This window comes from Muntiacus reevesi, chromosome 3 (genome assembly GCF_963930625.1).
Source record: "Muntiacus reevesi chromosome 3, mMunRee1.1, whole genome shotgun sequence".
Classification (NCBI taxonomy): domain Eukaryota; kingdom Metazoa; phylum Chordata; class Mammalia; order Artiodactyla; family Cervidae; genus Muntiacus; species Muntiacus reevesi.
The window spans coordinates 76,798,637-76,818,152 of NC_089251.1; the positions used below are offsets into that span (position 1 = coordinate 76,798,637).

The 19,516-nt window shown below is 38.3% G+C and overlaps 1 protein-coding gene across 2 annotated transcripts in view; it reads left to right on the forward strand.

Moving 5' to 3' along the window:
- Positions 1 to 19,516, forward strand: part of THADA (THADA armadillo repeat containing) — a 325,428-nt gene that overhangs the window by 49,629 nt on the left and 256,283 nt on the right. Inside the window, exons 18-22 of one of the 2 annotated variants that reach the window (XM_065929363.1) lie at positions 209 to 344; positions 620 to 756; positions 4,601 to 4,759; positions 6,150 to 6,307; positions 16,087 to 16,196. In XM_065929363.1, the coding sequence (XP_065785435.1) occupies positions 209 to 344; positions 620 to 756; positions 4,601 to 4,759; positions 6,150 to 6,307; positions 16,087 to 16,196 (700 nt within the window). The remainder of the gene's footprint in view (positions 1 to 208; positions 345 to 619; positions 757 to 4,600; positions 4,760 to 6,149; positions 6,308 to 16,086; positions 16,197 to 19,516) is intronic. The other variant, XM_065929364.1, reaches the window with a different exon arrangement.

Here is a 19,516-nt window from a genome sequence, read left to right on the forward strand (position 1 = left end):
CATGGTTCTGCCTTAACTGGAAATGGAGAACAGGCTGAATAAGCTTGAACAATCTCTTTTTTCATTCAGAAACCTCTAGTATAAAGTTCAGTTGAGTTGGGTGTCTTTGTGGGAACTGTTCTGCTGTGCACAAATTTGTAAATGTGTTTTTAAACTGGTGTTATTTTGGTGGGTGTTTTTTTTTTGGTTTTTTTTTTGCATTTTCTAGTTATCAAATGCTTGTTGGAAAATCTTGAGGAAGAAGTATCTCGGGCTGAAAATTCTCTGCTTCAGGCAGCAGCATCATTTCCAATGTATGGGCGGGTCCACTGTATAACAGGAGCTTTGCGGAAGCTGCCTCTAAAGTAAGTATATCCCCCCCCCCGCCCCCCGCCCCCTTTGGCTCCTAAATTATCACTTCTGAGCTTTAAACTCCTACTGGAATGCGTCTTGAGAAAGGAACATATTGCCTTAAAAATAATTAAAAATGAAAACATATATACATATACTTTTATGTCTTACATATTTCATAGATGGCATGATTTTGAAACCCAAATTGCTTTGATCCCTTTCATCTGTTTCCATCTTGAAAATGCGATTTTGGCTTTTCGTATAAATTCCTCTAACATCCTTGTTGCAGCAGCCTGCAGTTGGTGAGTGAGTGGAGACCCGTGGTGGAGAAGCTCCTTGTGACCTCCTATAGGCTCTCGGCCGTGGTGTCTCCAGTCATTCAGAGCTCCTCCCCAGAAGGCCTCATCCCCAATGACACTGATGCAGGTCAGTAAACGGGAAAAGTTAGAATTACTGTGTTTTTTCCCTTACTCATTTCTTCAGAGAGATAGGTTACATTGGGGACAAAGACATTATTATTATGACTGGTGATATTTCTGCCTATTGGGTAATATTTTTTAACTATAAAAAATAATCTAGGTAAATAAATAGTCAGGTGGTCAGCAAGGTGCTTCCTTCTCTGGGGTACACTGGATTTTATAATACAGCCTACCACGGTTGTGTTCCGGTTGGGACGGGGGAAGCAGGCCATATAAATTAGAGAGCAGTGGATGGGGTTCCGTCAGAGAAGGCAGCTTGTTAGGAATCTGGGATAGGCAAAGACCACTGACCACAAAGGCCATTTAAATTAAAAAAAAAAATTTGGAAGAGATGCTCAGAATGTCCAGAATTGAACTCATGAAATTTCATCTTTCTTTCCCTCCCCTCTTTTATCTTTGCAAACTGTCCTACCAGAGACCTGTGTGTGCAAGTTAGAAGCTCAGGCTGCCTGACATCTCCCCTTTACCCCTTGTATCCAGCCTATCTCCACATTCTTTCAGTGGTGCCCCTTAAATGTCTTTCACATCTCTTCTTCTTTTATCTGCATCTTCTTACCTTACCGCAGGCTTTTATCCTCTCTTGTTTCCCCACATCTACTCTCATCTCCTTCCATTTACTTTTTACTACATCCGAAGTGATCTTTTCTAGTCATATCATTTATCATGTTACACATTATCTTTACTTAATCCTTGTGCTCTGCACATCCCCTTTCCTTTTTATTTAAAACATGTTAGTGGCTAGGTCCTATAATAATTTCGCTCCTGCTGCCTTGCCAGTCTTGTCTCAGTACTCTCCCCTTCCCATAGATTTCTCCTTTGTTGGAGTTGTTGCAGTTTAACAGGGCGTTTTGTCTGTGATTTCCTCCCTTTCACCCAGCACAGTGCCTGGTGGAAGTAGATAGCCAATGAATAGTTGTCATAATGAATAAATCAGTGAATGAACAATTCCTGAAAGTATACGAACTAAATTCAGTGCCTGCAGTGTCCTAGTGACATATGTATACAGCAGTCCCCTCTTATCGAAGGGATATATGTTCCAAGACCCCCAGTGGATGCCTGACAGTGCAGATAGTACCCATACTTATGATATAACATGTTTTTTCCTAAACATACATACTTACAAAATTTTGCTTATAAATTAGGCACAGTAAGAGCTTAACAATGATAACCAGTAATAGTAAGCATTAGTCACTCAGTTGTGTCCAACTCTTTGCAACCCCATGGACTGTAGCCCGCTAGTAGGCTCTGCTGACCGTGGCATTTCCCAGAAAGAATACTGGAGTGAGTTGCCATTCCTTTCCCTCGGGTATCTTCCCAACTCAGGGATCGAACCCAGGTCTCCTGCATTGCAGGCAGATTCTTTACTATCTGAGCCACCAGAGAAACCCCAAACCAATAATAATATAGAACAATTATAGCAGTATACTATAGTAAAAGTTAGGTGGACGTGGTCTCTTTCTCTCAAAATATCTTACTGTACTGAGCTCACCGCTGCTTCTTATGACAATGCAAGATGATAAAATGCCTGTGTGATGAGGTGAAATGAGATGAACGGCATGCACATTGTGACTCACTGTTTGTTGCTGCTAAGTCACTTCGGTCGTGGCTATCACTGTTGACCACTTGGTGATCTATAGGAGGATTACCTGTATCAGTGTTCCTGGATCATCAAGCCCTGACAGTGTTGATGGTTGGATGTCAGCTTGCAGATGATGTTGATGATTGAGGATCCTAGGTAGAATGAAGAGGGCCAGCGTGAGATTTCATCATGCTATTCAGGACGGCATGCAGTTTAAAACTTGTGATTTCTTTATTTTTGATATTTTCCATATAATATTTTCAGATCATGGTTGACCAAGGATAACTGAAACCTGGATAAGGGAGGGGATTACTGGACCCATACTACAACAGGCCAGAAGTGGTTGACTGTTAAGGATATATACTAACAAAGTGTTCTTTTGAACACGTAGAAACTCATGAAGTAGATTTGTATTTCATGTTGAAATAAAGTTGGTGAGTGCATTTTGGAAAATACACTGAGTATATCATAAGCACACACTGAATTATACAATACTTTGCACTGATAATGAACTTAGAGTTGTATGCTTGCATAGAAAATGTTATGTTTTGTTGTTTACTGGAAATGAGCTGGCAGACTGGTGATGGTTTATGATGTGTGCGTGTGTCCTCAGTCGTGTCCGACTCTTTGTGACCCCATGGACTATAGCCTGCCAGGCGCCTCTGTTCATGGGATTTCCCAGGCAAGAATACTGGAGTGGGGTGCCATTTCCTTTGTCAGTGTATCTTCCCGACCCAGGCATTGAACCCACGTCTCTTACATCTCCTGCATTGTCAGGCACGTTTTTTACCAGTTGATACACCAGAGAAGCACCAGTTTATGATACTAAGATACAGTTATAGATTTATTTTGGCTGATAGACGAAATACTAAAACTTGTTGGTTTAGTTTTCCTTTTTAAGCAGTGCATAGGAATAAAGACCATCCAGTCTGATACCTAATATTTGGATCAGGCAAGTACCAATATATTTTGGATGAGAAGTTTGGAATGTCACCAATTATGGGTAGGGCCTTCAGAGTATGCTAAAATTCTGTTGTTATTAAAGTTTTAAAATATCTTCAAAACTGTCTATAGAAAAAAAAACTGTCTATAGTTTACTGACTTTTCTTTAATTTTGCATTTTCTTTTTTCCTCTGATTGTCTCCATTTTTCTTGTATCCTTCCCATGTTATCTACTGTGCATTCTGAATTCTTTGGTAAAAGTCTCCCCTGAATGCCACAAAAATGAATGAGTAGGGCTCTTACAATTTTATTCTGGTTATCCCTCTCTTTTTTCTTGGTTTTTCTGTGGTTTGTTTTGGGGCCAGTGCTGTTTTTTTCATGGCCATCAAAATTTGTTTTGGGCAAAATTTCATGGAAGCCACGAGTAAACATAAGATGTTGGCTGAATCACTACAAGAGCAGTTTGGGTCTTTGTGTTTCCTATAATACTTAAAATATAAGTGTATGAAATAGGTATACAGTAAATACTCATTCTTTTGATTTGTTAATTAGTTTCCTGTTACCTGTTGTTATTTTCCTTATAACAAATCTGAACCTGGCTAGCGCTTTATTACCTAGTCATCCATAAATTCCTTCAGTCCATGCTACTGAACCTCTCTGAGGCAGTTTCTGTTCTAGGCATTAGCAACTCAACAGTGAACAAAGTCTTGCATTCATGGAGTTTACATTCCCTAGTCCAGTGAGTACTTACAAAATAAAAATGAAGTTAAATATAATAGTAGGACTCTAAATCTTACTTAGAAAGCAGTATATTGCATATGCATCTCGAAGTCAGTTATGGAGTTTTTATGATATTCCTGGGCTAGAAAAGATCGTTTTTGTAGGTGATGGGGTTTCTTACCTGTTTAAAGAGAATTCATTGAAGTGTATTGCTCTTCCTTCATCTGAGGAGTATGTGTTTAAGATTCTTAGACAGCACTGAGAAAAGTCATGTCAGACGGCAGCTTTTGTCTGTGGACAGTTTCTGTTGTGTATTTTGGTCCAATCTTCACCCTACTTAAAATATTCACTATATTTTAAAAGTACACTCAAGTATCATGAAGACTTTATAAAAATAATTTTTACATTATCCACCGTGTGAGTCCCTTCTTATAGTGCTAATCATCAAGAGTTAAAAGTTACAAAATTTTTGAGAGCAAATGACCCTCAAGGGATATCTGCATTTGATCTGGAACTGGGGTTTTAATGTAATCTTGTCTTTCTCCCTTAGAGTCAGCAAGCCGCTTGCACAGGATTCTGAATGAGATTCAGCCACGAGATACTAATGATTATTTCAGTCAAGCCAAAATATTGAAAGAATGTGGTAGCTTTGATTTAGAGGACTTGAGTGTCAGTGTACCGAATATTGATACTTCTGCAGAAATCAAAGGTATATGTAAAATCAGTACTGGAGTCAATATTTAAGTGACAAAATGTGCAAAATGCTCTTTTCCTGTAGTAAATCAGGGGCTGCAGATGTATGCAGGACTGTGGAGAAAATAAGGTCTTTTTTGAGCTTATAATGATTTATTTTGGGGAATGAGTTTATAAAACTTTTACCAGAAATTGGTGTGCTCCAGTTCAGTGTATAAGGTGCTTCAACAAAAAGCCTTTGAGTCCTGAAACCTCTCTTGACAGCCAGATGATGTAGGAACAGTGATGTACAGTGAATTTGGGTTTGGGCAGCAGTCTGCTCCTCCCAGCAGTATGGTCTGATGCTGTGAGCGTCCTTATAGTCCGTCAGGCAGCCTTTTAAAGGAAACAAATTTGTGACTTATTAAAATGTGAGCTACTCTTTTGCACCAGGACTTCAGAATTCGAATCCTTACTGTTTGTTTTCTCAGTTATTCTTTTATAATTTTCTTTAATGCTATAAAAAGTTATCAGAAGCAGTAATATCTTATTGGTTTATAATATATTCTGCGTTCTCCACTAGATGGGGATATTGTCTTGTAAAAATTTCTCTAATTTTAAAAAAAATTATATAAATGTATGCTTGTTGTAATTGTTTCAAATAATACAGAGGTAAATGAGAGCTAAAAACAAATTAATTTAGTTTTTTTTCATTTCCTTATTTCCTCTCCCATCCTACTTCTTCCCTTCTTAGTGTATATGTTTCAGACCTATTTGATGTATTTAAGTGTATGTATGGACACATTATGCTTTGAGTTTAGCAGACTTTTAAAAGACAAAAGGGATTATGTTAAAGAGATTATTTTGTTAACTTACCTTTTAAATTTAATAGTTTGTTTTGGATTTTTTTTAATGTCAGTACAAAAATATTCCTAAAGCTAGAAAAAGAGAGTAAAGATTATAGCTAATCAACTATGGAATTTAAGTATATTTAGAAAGATAATTTGTATATTCCTTTGAAAAGAAAGTCATATCCTATTCTTCTACTGACATAGCAACCACCCCCACTGAAACAAATAGTAAAAGTATATTTATTATAGTCATATTTTATGGATGACTGAAAGGCGGAAAGAGTTGATTCCATTAATTTCCAAAAGTTAGAGTTTGGTTTTAGACTACTGCTGTTTTTTATTTTTCAATTTACCTTGAATATAGTTATATTAAAGAAAATACTTAGAGGGTGATTCCAACCCATCGCACATGCCCGACAAGTGTTAGTTATTTTCTCCTGAATAAATATAGCACATGACAAATTGGTTTGTTCAAACAGATTATTCTTGGGGAAATCATGAGTAAGCTTGTTCTAAGAAACCTGGGATGTGAGTAATCAAGTGTCTAGTGTTGCAATAGTTTTTTTTTTTTTTAAGGTAAAGAAGGAAAAACATGTGACGTAACTGCTCAGATGGTGCTGGTGTGTTGTTGGAGAAGCATGAAGGAAGTTGCTTTACTCCTAGGCTCGCTGTGCCAGCTTCTACCCATGCGGCCTGTGCCAGGGTCTCCTGATGGATTGTTGACGGTGGAGCAGGTAGGGTAGACGTTGATTCCACTGGTATAATCTCTGGTCAAAGCATATATCCCAAACTTTTAATTAGAACCCAACTTAAACAAATTTTTTGGAAACACTTTTCTTGAATAAAATCTTACAGATGTCAACCAAAGAAGGTTCACTAACGTGTAGAAATTGGACCTTGCAATATATTTCCACACTTTGGCGTTTTTAGAAATGTTTTTATTTTTCTAAGTTATATAAATAATGATAGCTCTTACCTCACTTTTGACTTCAGTATTATCATTTGAATTTTTGTTTCTCCATTGAATACACACAAACTTCAAATTTAAATGAAATCGTCTGTTTAGTAAAACTCCACAAACCTCTTAAATTTTGGAAAGAAAAAAATATATACATATATAGGCTAATTATGGATCTCATGGTTCCCTCTACATTGATGATAAAGTTATATAGTTATTTTGGTTTTTTTGGCTGACTTTTATTTTAAGACCACAAAGTTAGTTTACCATCTGGGACTGTTCAAGGAACTTGAGTGCAGTGTTTACAAGAAATTAGCTTACCACAAGCATTTCATTTGGAAATATTTTAGATTTATTAGATTTCTGTTTTTAATTGATTCCCTCTTCCTTTCCATATGGTTTCAACAAATCTATTTCCCACCATTTTCCAGCAAAGATATATAACATGTACTTTCATTTTTAACCTTTTTCAAATAAAGATAATTTTTCCCGTAGGGTGTTACGACATCTAAGAACAAAACAAATATTGTAGTATGCTAATACTGATTATTTCTGTAATAACCATATGACCAGTACCATGGAAATAATGCTAATATTTTTATTCTCACACTCGCTCTGGCTAATGTGCTCGCATCTGGTTAACAGCTGGGCATGTGATGTTGCAAGGCTCTGAGATGGAGAGCGGCGCAGGGGAACAGGACACTGCCGGCTTCATCATGTTCCGTATTCTCTTCCAAATCAAACAGGCGTTAGTGTCCTCGCGTTACTTGCAGTCCTTGCTGGTGACTGGCTAGAGTGCCAATGCCAACATCTTTGCTGAGGAATCCAGCTATGATTAATGATTACTTCACTGATGTTCACCATCTCACTAAGAAGTAAACATGGGCTAGAGCCCCTTGACTTCTCAGCTTTTCAAGGACAAGTTAAAACATCTCGTTTTGGGGTTTGTTGGCCTGTGTTTTAAAAAAGGAAAATTCAGGGAAACACTGTTTTCCTTTTACTGTAACTGAGAAAGACCTGAAAGCTTCCTGTGAAAATCATTTTGACTTGACACCTTTTGTAGGACATCCAAGTCTTGTGAAGTTATGTGGGATATCCAGGTTAAAACTGGGAATTAATTTTTAAAAATTGGAAAATAATATAAAATAGACAAGATGTTTGTGACAGCAACAACAACAACAAAGAGAGGCTGTTACAAACCAAAGAACCCTTCTGATAACTGTTTTCTTGAATAAGAAATAGAATCCTGTTTTTTCGTGAAATATTCATTTCCATTCTAATGAGGTCTGGTCATTTCTCCATGTTGCCATTCACATGGTGACCCCTCAAATATTTAATGACTGAGTGAGTGACCAAGTGTGTATGTGATAGCACTGTTCTGACATTGAAACCCTGCCCTCTTTGGAAAACTTGAATCTTGATCACCTTCAATTTTACTAAAAAAATTAAAATGCTCCTATAAGTGTGGGATCATTTAGACAATAAACTCTAAAGTCACCAAGAAGTTAGCGTTATTTGTATTATAGAGGATTCCTGCTTTTAAACCATAAAATTTTGTTCCATGAAATTCCTTTAAACATACTCCCATGTACTAAGTACTTTTAAGAGTTAAAAATATAAACAGAGAAGAATGTAGTTTGCATTGGAGTGACGGGACCAGGCCTAGGGAGTCTACCTTCCTTCCGAGGGCATAGATACCCTAGTATCACTGGACCTTCTGGGAACATAGTGGCAAAGCTACAGATTAAGGATCAACAGTGTAGGTGAATGCTCCTCAGGAGACCTGCAGAGACAAAGGTCGCGAAGTGACTTGCAGACAGAATGCTCTCTGCTTGGGGTGAAAATTGGGAATTTGGATTTCTTACTCCTGAGAATCATAAAAACCATGATCTGCTTTTTTCTCAATGGATGAGCGAAGCTGTTCTATAGATCCTGAAATATTCATGTTCAGCCTGATGCTTCTCTTGTTCCCCACTCACCCTTCACTCTTGAAAAAGTAAAAGGATTCCCTTCAGTCAGTCAGTCAGTTCAGTCGCTCAGTCGTGTCTGACTCTTTGCGACCCCATGAATCGCAGCACGCCAGGCCTCCATGTCCATCACCAACTCCCGGAGTTTGCTCAAACTCATGTCCATCGAGTCGGTGATGCCATCCAGCCATCTCATCCTCTGTCGTCCCCTTCTCCTCCTGCCCCCAATCCCTCCCAGCATCAGGGTCTTTTCCAATGAGTCAACTCTTCGCATGAGGTGGCCAAAGTATTGGAGTTTCAGCCTCAGCATCAGTCCTTCCAATGAACACCCAGGGCTGATCTCCTTCAGGATGGACTGGTTGGATCTCCTTGCAGTCTAAGGGACTCTCAAGAGTCTTCTCCAACACCACAGTTCAGAAGCATCAATTCTTCGGCGTTCAGCTTTCTTCATAGTCCAACTCTCACATCCATACATGACCACTGGAAAAACCATAGCCTTGGCTAGACCCCATTACAGCTGGGAATTTGAGGTCTCACATGTAGATGGCAAGCTGAATTTCTTTTGGAAATTCAGCTCCTTGAAGCCCATCCTGATTTGACAGCCCTTTGTTAAAGGGTGACAACTTCAGTCTCCCATGCATAAAGATACTTTTTACAGGCCAGCAGGTAGTGAAACTCCAACTTGGGGATTTTTGCTGCTATTTGAGGAGAGGACCTGGTACTTGTTTATAATTCTGAATATATAATTCACAGACTCCTCACTGGAAGGATCACAGAGATGATATTATCCAGCTCCCTTGCACAAGGGGAGACTGAAGCCTTTGGATGTTACCTCGTTTGCCCAAGATCACAAAGCTGGTTTGTGGCAACTCTGGGATAGGAACCCAATTCTGCTTCCCAGCCTGTGTTCAGACATGACACAGTGTCGCCTTTGTTCTGCATGGCTCATTTAATCTTTCTTTAAATTTAATTTTCCCAGCTTCCCATAGCCAAGCAGATTTTTGCAAGTAGTGGGTAGTCAGGTAACTTGCCACTGAACTTTTTAGCAAATGAGCCTTCCCTAGATGACTGGTTATGAAGCAGTGTGTCCTCCATGACTTCAGCAAGAGGAAAATGTGTTCATTCATAGGCATGTCTGACCTTCCTCCTGCGCTGTAATCATGAAATGAAAGGTTCTTTCATAAGGTCCCTGTCCGAGAGGCAGAGATAAAACCAGCTTTGAGGGATGTAAGTCGAGACCCTCAAAGAGTGAGCAGTGCATGCAACCTTATCTTACCACTTCCTGACTGGTTTGTGTCTGGGCTTTGAGATGGAAGCTTTGCTTGATACATTGTTGGTCCTCTTTCCATGGGATATTGGATACCAAGTACCCACTGATTTTCTTAAACAACTTCCTCTACCTGGGCCATCAGTTCATCTGTTTATATACTTCTCGTAATATTCCTAAAAAGAAGCTTCTGAGTAGAATTTTTTTTTTTTTTAATATCTGCTTTCCCCTTTCTAGTAATTATTGCCCCAGAAATCACATGAATAAAAATAATTATCTGTTAGAACTATTAGAAATTGGCAATTTAAAGAACTCCTACTTTAGATGCTGTTGTAATTTTCATAATGTACATGGCTAATAACTAGGTTTATACACTTCCTCAGTGCCTTTTGTTTCTGTTTTAGTTTTCGTTAATGAACTATAAATGGGATGGATGTTTATTCGTATTCATCAGTCTTCAAGAGATTGCTTCTGTGTTTTCTTCTACTGAAGTTTAGTTTTTAGAAATCAGTTCAAAGTATTTATTGAACTGTACTGAATGCAGGCTACACGGTTATGTTACTGGGATGTGAAGTTGAGCATGAAATCACATCATTTAGTCAACTATATATTGACTGCCTTACTGCATGAGTTGTGGCAACATTAAGAAATATAATATGTGGTTCTCTGACTTCAAAGGGCTTAGAAGTGTAGTAAGAGATTCAAGACAGCATTTCATTTCAGAAAGTCAGACTGAAGGGCAACTGTTAAAGTGGTACATAGTTAAGAATTTACCGGAAGACAAAGAATAAACGTTCTGATGGGAGGATGCCTAAATACCAGGAAACCATCATCTTTGTTATCATTATGTAGGAGGACAGTGTTTGGGCTTTGAAGAAATCCCAGGTGTTAGTAAGAAATCACAATGGTAGAGAATGTCCAGTGTAAAACGTTATCTTACTATACTACAAACTTTTATGAACTATTCCATTTAACCAAAGTGGAATTAGGAACTCCTGTTGACATTCCTAAGGTTATAAGAAGTGGCTGTGTCTTAAAGTAAAACTGAAGGTTTGAATGAATGTGTGTGTTAATCGCTCTGTCATGTCTGACTCTTTGCGACCCCAGGGACTGTCGCCCACCAGGCTCCTCAGTTTATGGGATTCTCCGAGCAAAATTACTGGAGTGGGTAGCCATTTCCTTCTCCAGGGGATCTTCCTGACCCAGGAATTGGAACCAGGTCTCCCACATTGCAGACAGATTCTTTACCATCTGAGCCACCAGGGATACCCTAAGAATACTAGAGTGGGTAGCCATTGCCTTCTTCAGGGGATCTTCCTGACCCAGGGATCAAACTGGGGTCTCTCACCTTGCAGGCAGATTCTTTACCATCTAAGCCACCAGAGAAGGTTTAGGGAAATCAGTTAAGGTTTTAGGAATTAAGTCTCACTACCTCATGACACAAAATAAAAACAGAAATTGACATTTAGCAATATTGCCTGCTACTCTCTGCCAGGTACTCTGCTAAATGCTTATATGCATAATCTCATTTATTTCTTAGAATAATCCTGTGAAGCAGGTTCTAGTTTTATCCCCATTTCACAGACGAGGGAGCTCTGTTACATAATTAGCTTGTATTGATAAGGAAGCTGAGTAGGGTTCCTAAACCCAGACTTCTTGTCTCCAGAATCCCACATCTTGACCATTGCATATGCTCTTTGTAGCAATGTCCCACCTGTATATTTGAATCTGTTTTGGCCTTTCTAACTTGTAGTGAAGGGAATTAGCTTTTATTTTTCTACTGTATTTCTCTCTACTATTTAGATAAAGAACAAATGAAGAATGTATTTACATTTGTCCTTTATGAAGTTTATGCTTTACATGAGCATTTATGTTGCTTCTCTGTTTAGTCCATTGTTGAATTACAGGTGCCTAGAAATGTGGCATGTCCCCTGTGGAAATTTACACTCTGTAAATCCATAAATCATGTTAATTTGTCTATAGAAGTAGATTTTATGGAAAGTTAGAACCAGAATATACAAAACTTTAAAAGATGGTGTTGTTCAGTCACTAAGTTGTGTCTGACTTTTTGCTACCCCATGGACTGCAGCACATCAGGCTTCCCTGTCCTACACTATCTCCCAGAGTTTGCTCAAACTCAAGTCCATTGAGTCAGTGATGTCATCCAGCCATCTCGTCCTCTGTCATCCCCCTCTCTTCCTGCCTGCAGTCTTTCCCAGCATCAGGGTCTTTTCCAGTGAGTTGGCTGTTTGCATCAGGTGGCCGAAGTATTGAAGCTTCAGGTTCAGCATTTTAGGATTGACTGTTTTGGCCTCCTTGCTGTCCAAGGGACCCTCAAGAGTCTTCTCCAGCACCACAGTTCAAAAGCATCAGTTCTTCGGCACTCAGCCTTCTTTATGATCCAACTCTCACATCCATACATGACTATTGGAAAAACCATAGCTTTGACTACATGGACCTTTGTTGACAAAGTGATCTCTCCTTTTTAACACACTGTCTAGGTTTGTCGTAGCTTTTCTTTGGTGACCAAAACCATCCCCCAAAGAGCTAGTGACTAGAATTTAATTTTAAGACTAGAAATAAGTGGCCTTTGAAAAAATTTTTATTGATACTTTAATTCCCTTTCAAAAAGTCTGAGATATGTATTATTCATTAAGAAAATATTTTATAAAGACATCATCCATGATAAAAGAAATGTTTTGAGGCTTTCTGGGTGGCCCAGTGGTAAAGAATCCTCCTGCACTGCAGGAGACACAGGTTTGACCCTGGTCTGGTAAGATCCCACATGCCAGGAGCAGCTAAGCCCGTGTACCATAACTATTGAGCCTATGCTCTAAAGCCTGGGAGCCACCACTGATGAAGCCTGTGTGCCCTGGAGCCTGCACTCTGCAACAGAAGAAGCTGGTGCACTAGGTCCCGCTCCCCGCAATTAGGCGGAAAGCCTGTGTAGTAATGAAGACCCAGCACAGCGCAAAAAAATAAATAAATAAAAAAGAAAGAAATGTTTTTGTGAACTTTAAATAGGAGGTAAGCATCAAATAGATTAAAAGACAATCAATTTTAATTTTCAGAGAACTGTTTCATTGTTTTAATTAAATTAAAAAATTCTTTTTCTGATTCTACTATTGTTGTAAGTTTCTGCAGAGTTAAATATTTTCCCTGTACTCTGTTCATCCAAGGGAAGGCATGGCTCCTTTTCCTTGTCCAGCTACTCATGGACCACGTTGCCAGGTTGACCCTTCCCACTCCTTGTGTGATAGGTACATCCCTACCTGGCAACCCTGTCTTCTTCCACTGTTTTCTAGCATGAAACCTCAAGGCCATTCAGCTAGGTTTGCTATCAATCTCCTGTATAGTCTGTGTTCATTCATATAGAAAGACCCCATGAAGTATCTGGGAGGTAACAGGTACTTAATAAGTGTTTGTTCATTCATTCTTATATCCCAGCTCTTTCTCATGTTAGTTATCTTTTTCATATTGATTCACCCAAGTATAACCTGTCTAAAGTCTAGCCTTTAATCTTCAGTTCAGTTCAGGTGCTCAGTTGTGTCCAACTCTTTATGATCCCATGGACTGCAGCACACCAGCCTTCCCTTCCCATCAACAACTCCCAGAGCCTGCTCAAACTAATGTCCGTAGATGACATCCAACCATCTCATCCTCTTTCTCCCGCTTCTCCTGCCTTCAGTCTTTCCCAGCATCCGGATCTTTTCCAGTGGGTCAGTTCTTCACATCAAGCCATTAATCGTACTGTAATAATTTATTTCAGTGTAAAAAGAACTTTTCATTTCTTAGTACAGTTAAGCTCCTGGTAGGTACCATCCAGCATATTGGTTTTCTCTGAACTGAAAGCCTTCTGAGGACAGATGTCTTGTTTTGTTCTTTGTCTACCAAACACTGAGCTATTAAGCATTTGACAGAGTGCTAAAGAAGTCCTTACTGTCTGATTAATAGAAATATACTCTCTTTAAAGGGAAAAATTCATATTAAACCTTGATATTACCTAGGTAGGTTTGTTGGGAAATTAAGTGCAAATTGAAATAAGAAAAACTGTCTACTTCTTACATATATTTTTAGAATCTCATACTGTTTTCTAAGGCCAGGAGTACCTAGGGTTGAGAAGAGAGACCATCCACTTGTCTCATTCACTTTGAGGTCTTTGATTTATTATATGCTTTTTGGTTTAGGCCTCTTTGAAGGGAATTAAGGTAAAGGAAGCAATGAACATCTGATCTTTTTTGAGAACTAGATTGTAAATCCACAGAGAAGCACTTTCCCGGTAACATTTATTTTCCTGAAGTATGTTTTAATATCTGTAATATAAAAAAATTCAGGATATAGAGAGACCCATCTCCATGACTTCCTGTTTTTATTTTTTGTGCCTTGAAACACCTTCTTAGAAATCTTTAGTTTCTCGAGTAATGGAAATGATGGTCATAACCAGTTAAGTAACTGATGTTTCTTTCGGTATGTTTTGTAAGGTTATTGAGCTACAGGTCTGTCTTGGGGGTTAAATGCAGATTTAGTGCTTGATAATTCTGTTCAAAATATACTCTGAAATTACATATTGAAGGCAAAATGATAAGGCTTACCCTGACAACTAGTGAAAGTCACTCAGTGGTGTCCGACTCTTTGCGACCCCATGGACTATACAGTTCATGCAATTCTCCAGGCCAGAATACTGGAGTGGGTAGCCTTTCCCTTCTCCAGGTGACAACTAGTAGTATGTAGCTTATCAAAAATATTAAAAATTAGGGGTATCATCAGATCTTCACCTGAAAACTTTAGCTGAAGAGCACGACATGCCATTCTTTGATGATATTAAAATGTTTTAAACTTAAATAGATTTAAAACTTCTGTTGTAGCCTGCTTCTTTGGTTCTTTCTTGACCTCATGTCTGATGCTTATATCTCTAAATGTATCACCCATCTTTCTATAATTGTATATATTTTGAGTTTAGAATATATCTTTACCTTTTCTCTGTTTGGAAGCCCATATGGAGCTCACGTTGAACTGAATGGGTTTATAAGTTAAGGGCCTATGCTGAGCTTTTAGATTTTTTAATTCACTTTAATACACAATCTATGAGGCAAGTGCTATTATTATTCCCAGTTCATAGATGAGGAGACTGAGGCAGTTGCCCATGGTCACATGTTTAACTGCTCTTTGTGCTGTTTATCATCTCTAATGTGTGCGGAACACCAGTCACTGCACTAGGGTAGAAGTTGTTTCTGGATAATTATGTGTGAGCTCTTTGGGGTAAGCTTACTTTACACCGTTCTGTAACCTGCTGGGAAGACCTGGATCAAGAAGTATAGAGGTTGTATACAGAATCTTGATTTTCTAAAGTGGATCAGCTATCAAATCTTATGGTATAAAATTACAAGCAACCCACTCATTAGTAGTTCATGCTGTACAGAGCCTCATCAGCGACTAATTGTCAGTCATGTCTTCTTCAAAATACATTGTCATATTTGTTAATTGTTTAAACTTGCATGGAGAAAGGCAGCATGTAGGAAAGTGATTGGGTAGCATACTGGAAAGCTCTGTGGTTCTGACTCAGAGTGAAGCCTGTCAATTTTTAGGAGGCCCTTTGCCCTAAATCTTGCATGGCCATTAACGTGTGTGTGTGTGTGTGTGTGTGTGTGTGTGTATAAAAAGGTAATTTTTGGAAATTATAGTTTAGTAGGTTGGAGTTTTAGTTTGGGAAGATGAAAAATTCTATAGATAGATGGTGGTTGTGCAACAAAGTGAATATACTGAATGCCACTGAACTGTAGACCTAAAAATGGTTAAAATGGTAAATTTTATGTATATTTTAGCCATAATAGAAAAAAATTTTTTGAAGAGGGAAAAAATAGGTAGTTATTTTACCTAGGCCTAGGTGAGTGAAGGGTGTCACTTTTTGTGGTTTGCTGTTGGTATTGAATGATATGAGCTAACAGAGAAAACAGCAAGATCTGTGAAGCTGGCATAGGGAGGCAGGTCTAGCATAGCTGTTAAACCTTGGTCAACTATGGAGCCAAATTGCCTAGGTTTATGCACTGTTTCTACCATCTACTTGATGTGTGACCTTGAATAAGTTACTTGGTCTTTCTGGGCCTCGTTTTGCCCCATTGTAAAGTGGAGATAATAATAGTGCTTCTTTCATGGCATTATTGTGATACTCAATTGTGATAGTGTCAAAATGCTTAAAATGTTAGCTGTTGCATAGTAGGTGCTAAACCGACCTCTAGACCTGAGTTGTAAGTGGTTACTGATATAAATACACCTGTCAGTGTAAACTTAAGTTGAATATTTATTTTTGATTTTGTTTTGAAGGTAAAAGAAATAGGAGATTACTTTAAACAACACCTTTTACAGTCCAGGCACAGAGGAGCATTTGAACTGGCTTACACTGGCTTTGTGAAACTCACTGAAATCCTAAACAGGTAAAACAAAGCAAGTATCCCTTTGTGTACGTTTTAAAAAGACTACATGTACAAGCCATGTGCTTGAAGTAGAATTTAGCTATCTTTTGATGTTTAAAAGAATAAGACTTAATTGGCTTCAAAACTCTTGGAAGAAATTGTTTTCTTGGGTTTCGCCGTATGATTTACTGCAGATGATGGAGTGAAATGTCCAAACCAAGTTGCTCCCTCATTGAAAGGTGATTTGACGCAAACTCAAAGATCTTACTAAAAATAGCTTTGAAGTTTAACATTTATTTTCATTGAATGAAATAACTGTTTTGTCTGTTTGAAAATTACTTGGCTTGTGGAATAAAATAAGCCCTCCATTTTTTTTGGATTTGTGTGCATTACAGACAGAGAAACGCTTAAGGATTTGTGTTTTTATTTGTAATTTTATCTTACAGAAAAATGTAAAAGAACAGTAAATAGGCCAAAAAATATAAAAGATTTTCCCACTTACTTGGAAAAATACTCAGGTAGATTTCATATATTTAGCCAAATGTATTTTTTTTTTTTTTACATTATAGGTGCTGGCTGATAATTTCATTCATTCATATAATAGATTTCCTCCAAAGAGCTTGTGAGGAAACCTTAAATTACTTAATGACTAAGTGTTCATGGCAAGTGTTCTCTAAATAAAGGTAGTATTTTCCAAGAAAACATTTCCATTGCCTGGAAACTTTTTGAAATGAAGCAGAGTTCTGCCAGCCTTGTAGCCTCAGCAAACATTTTATTTTGGGCCGTTAAGACATCTACTCCTTGAATATTTTTGAAACATTTTTTCACATTCCTGGTAAAAACATTTATAAAACATTTCGACAGTTATGGGCTGCACAGAATATCTTTAAATGATACATTTTTAAATGTCCCTGACATTAAACTGCTGATCTTGAAAATATTTTGTTATCTTTGTGACTCTTTCTTTCCAGCGTAGAGATGACTTAAGAATATTTTTTTCTCACAGCACAATCCACTTCACTCCCTTCAGATCAATTAGTAAATGTATGTATTGAACACTAGCTGTGTGTGTAGTCCTATGCTTGGTTTGGAGGCTGAAATACTTCTTTATGAGACAAACTTCCTGCTCTTAAAGAGCTTATGGTTTAGTTGGGGAAATAAGCAGGGATGAAATTCAAAATATTTAACAAATGGTATGTCATGGGCACTGACTGGTCAGAACAGACAGTGGCTGTAAGCACCCAGCATTGCTGTCTGTATGGTTGTGTGTTAGCTGAATACAAGTCTGGAAAGTGAGACCAAGACACTTGAACAAGATGATCTAATATAATTGTCAAATTTTGGGCGAAATTTGCAAATTCTGTAGTAATGGCAGAGAGAAAGCAACAGGGGTAGGTTAGTAGGGCTTAATGGAGGAGGTTGAATTTGTGCTAACACACATGAGTAAGGTTTAAGTAGATAGGAGGAGAAAGGAGGAGACTTTATAAGTAAGTATTGAGAGGCTGTAATCAGCATGGCAGATTGTTAGGTGAGTAAGTGAGCCAGCCTGATTATTGTGGTGGTGGTGGTAGAGTTACTAGGCAATAACATCCCGTTGAATAGAAAAAGCCTTATTAAGGATGCCTAGAAAGCAAGAGTCGCTATAGTAGGGATGGAAAGAGGCACTGAACATTTTTTAAATCTGAAATAGATCTCAGGAGGCATGTAGAATAGACATATTCTACATATTCTACATATTCTACATATACAGCAATAGTCTATGACACGGGGTCTTAGTTCTGCTGGCAGTGAGGTTGTATAAAATTGAAACTCCTAAGCCTCTGATCTCTTTATCTATAAAGTAAGGAAGAGAATATTTGCCCTATTGACAGATCTCTCTGGTCTTTCTTATATGGATCAAGTAAAATAGATATTTATGAAGATCCTTTTACATTATAAAGTTTTCTACAAGTGTAAAACATTATGAGACTGAAGATGGTTATGGTGTTGGTACATCAAAGTAGTTTTTCAGTTGGAAGTGTTAGGTTAGGTAGAGTGTTGTGACAGATAGTAGTGAGGAGAGCCTGGCATCAGCTATTAATAATCTAGAGCAGAGGTGATACAAGCTTTGATGATGGCTCTAGGAATGGAGGGAAAGAAGTGACATCTCAGTTAATGTTTAGCCCCATGTAGTAACAACTCTACACATGACATTTTGAATCCTTAGAAGGGAAGCCGTGGACATCTCTTATTTTATGATTTTATGTGTCAAGAATTAGGGCAGTGCATGCATACCTGAGTGATTCTTCTCCTTGGGGTATTTACTGAAATCAGTTGGTGGTATTCAGCTGACAGATGAACTGGTCAGGAGGGTCCAAGACAGATTTATTCATATTATGGCACCTTGGTGGGATAACTAGAAGATAGGGTCTCATTTGGACTGCATGTGGCCTTTCAGCATGGCAGTCGTAGGGTAGCTGAAATTCTTATATGGCAGCTGGCTTTCTCTAGAGAGCGGTTTCCAAGAGAACCAGGAAGAAACTGCATGGTCCTTTCTGACCTGGCCTTGGAAGTCTCATAGCATTACTTCAGTTACATTGTTTTGGTTCTAAGAGAGTCTTAAAGCCAGTTGAATTCAAGGGGAGGGGCTTTAGACTTAAACTTTACCATTTGATGATAAAGTGGCAAGATCATATTGTAGAAATACATTTGGATGGGAGATACAGTGGTGGCCATGTTTGAAGAATGCAATCTGCCACGTGAAGCAAACAGAATGTGTGTAATGAAGGTCCACAGAGAGTCCATGACTGTTCCTGTGGTTTAATTCTTAGTGACCAGAAAAGTGGAATTGAGATTAACAAAGGCAAGGGGACTGAAAGAGGGGGTTCATTTGATAAAGATGATTAAGTTTGTTTTGTATGTGTTTAGTGTGAGATGATGGTGGCATATCTTGGTGAAAATATTTAAGTCATAACTGGGAGATAGATTAGTGTGGGTGATATTACAGAAACGGAGATATCTTCTGAGCTGTCTTCATAAATATCATAGTATGATTGCAGTCTTTAGGGAAAAACTTAAAAAGAGAAACGAACAGAAGACCAGGGACAGAGGCTTTTCAACAACTGTATTGTGTAGTTGAAAGTACGATTGAAGGCATTCCAAATAAATGTAGTAGGAAGACAAAGCAAAGCCCAGTGCCTAGTATTGCAGCCACCCCTGATCTGCATTAAAGAACTCCTCGTGGCTGTCACTGTTGGCTTTTAACCAACCTGTTATGAGTTCCCAACTATTGCTTCCAAACCAAGTGGTTCTTGATCCCTTTGGAGACGTCTCAGATCTGCTGAACAGAATGTTTTACGGAG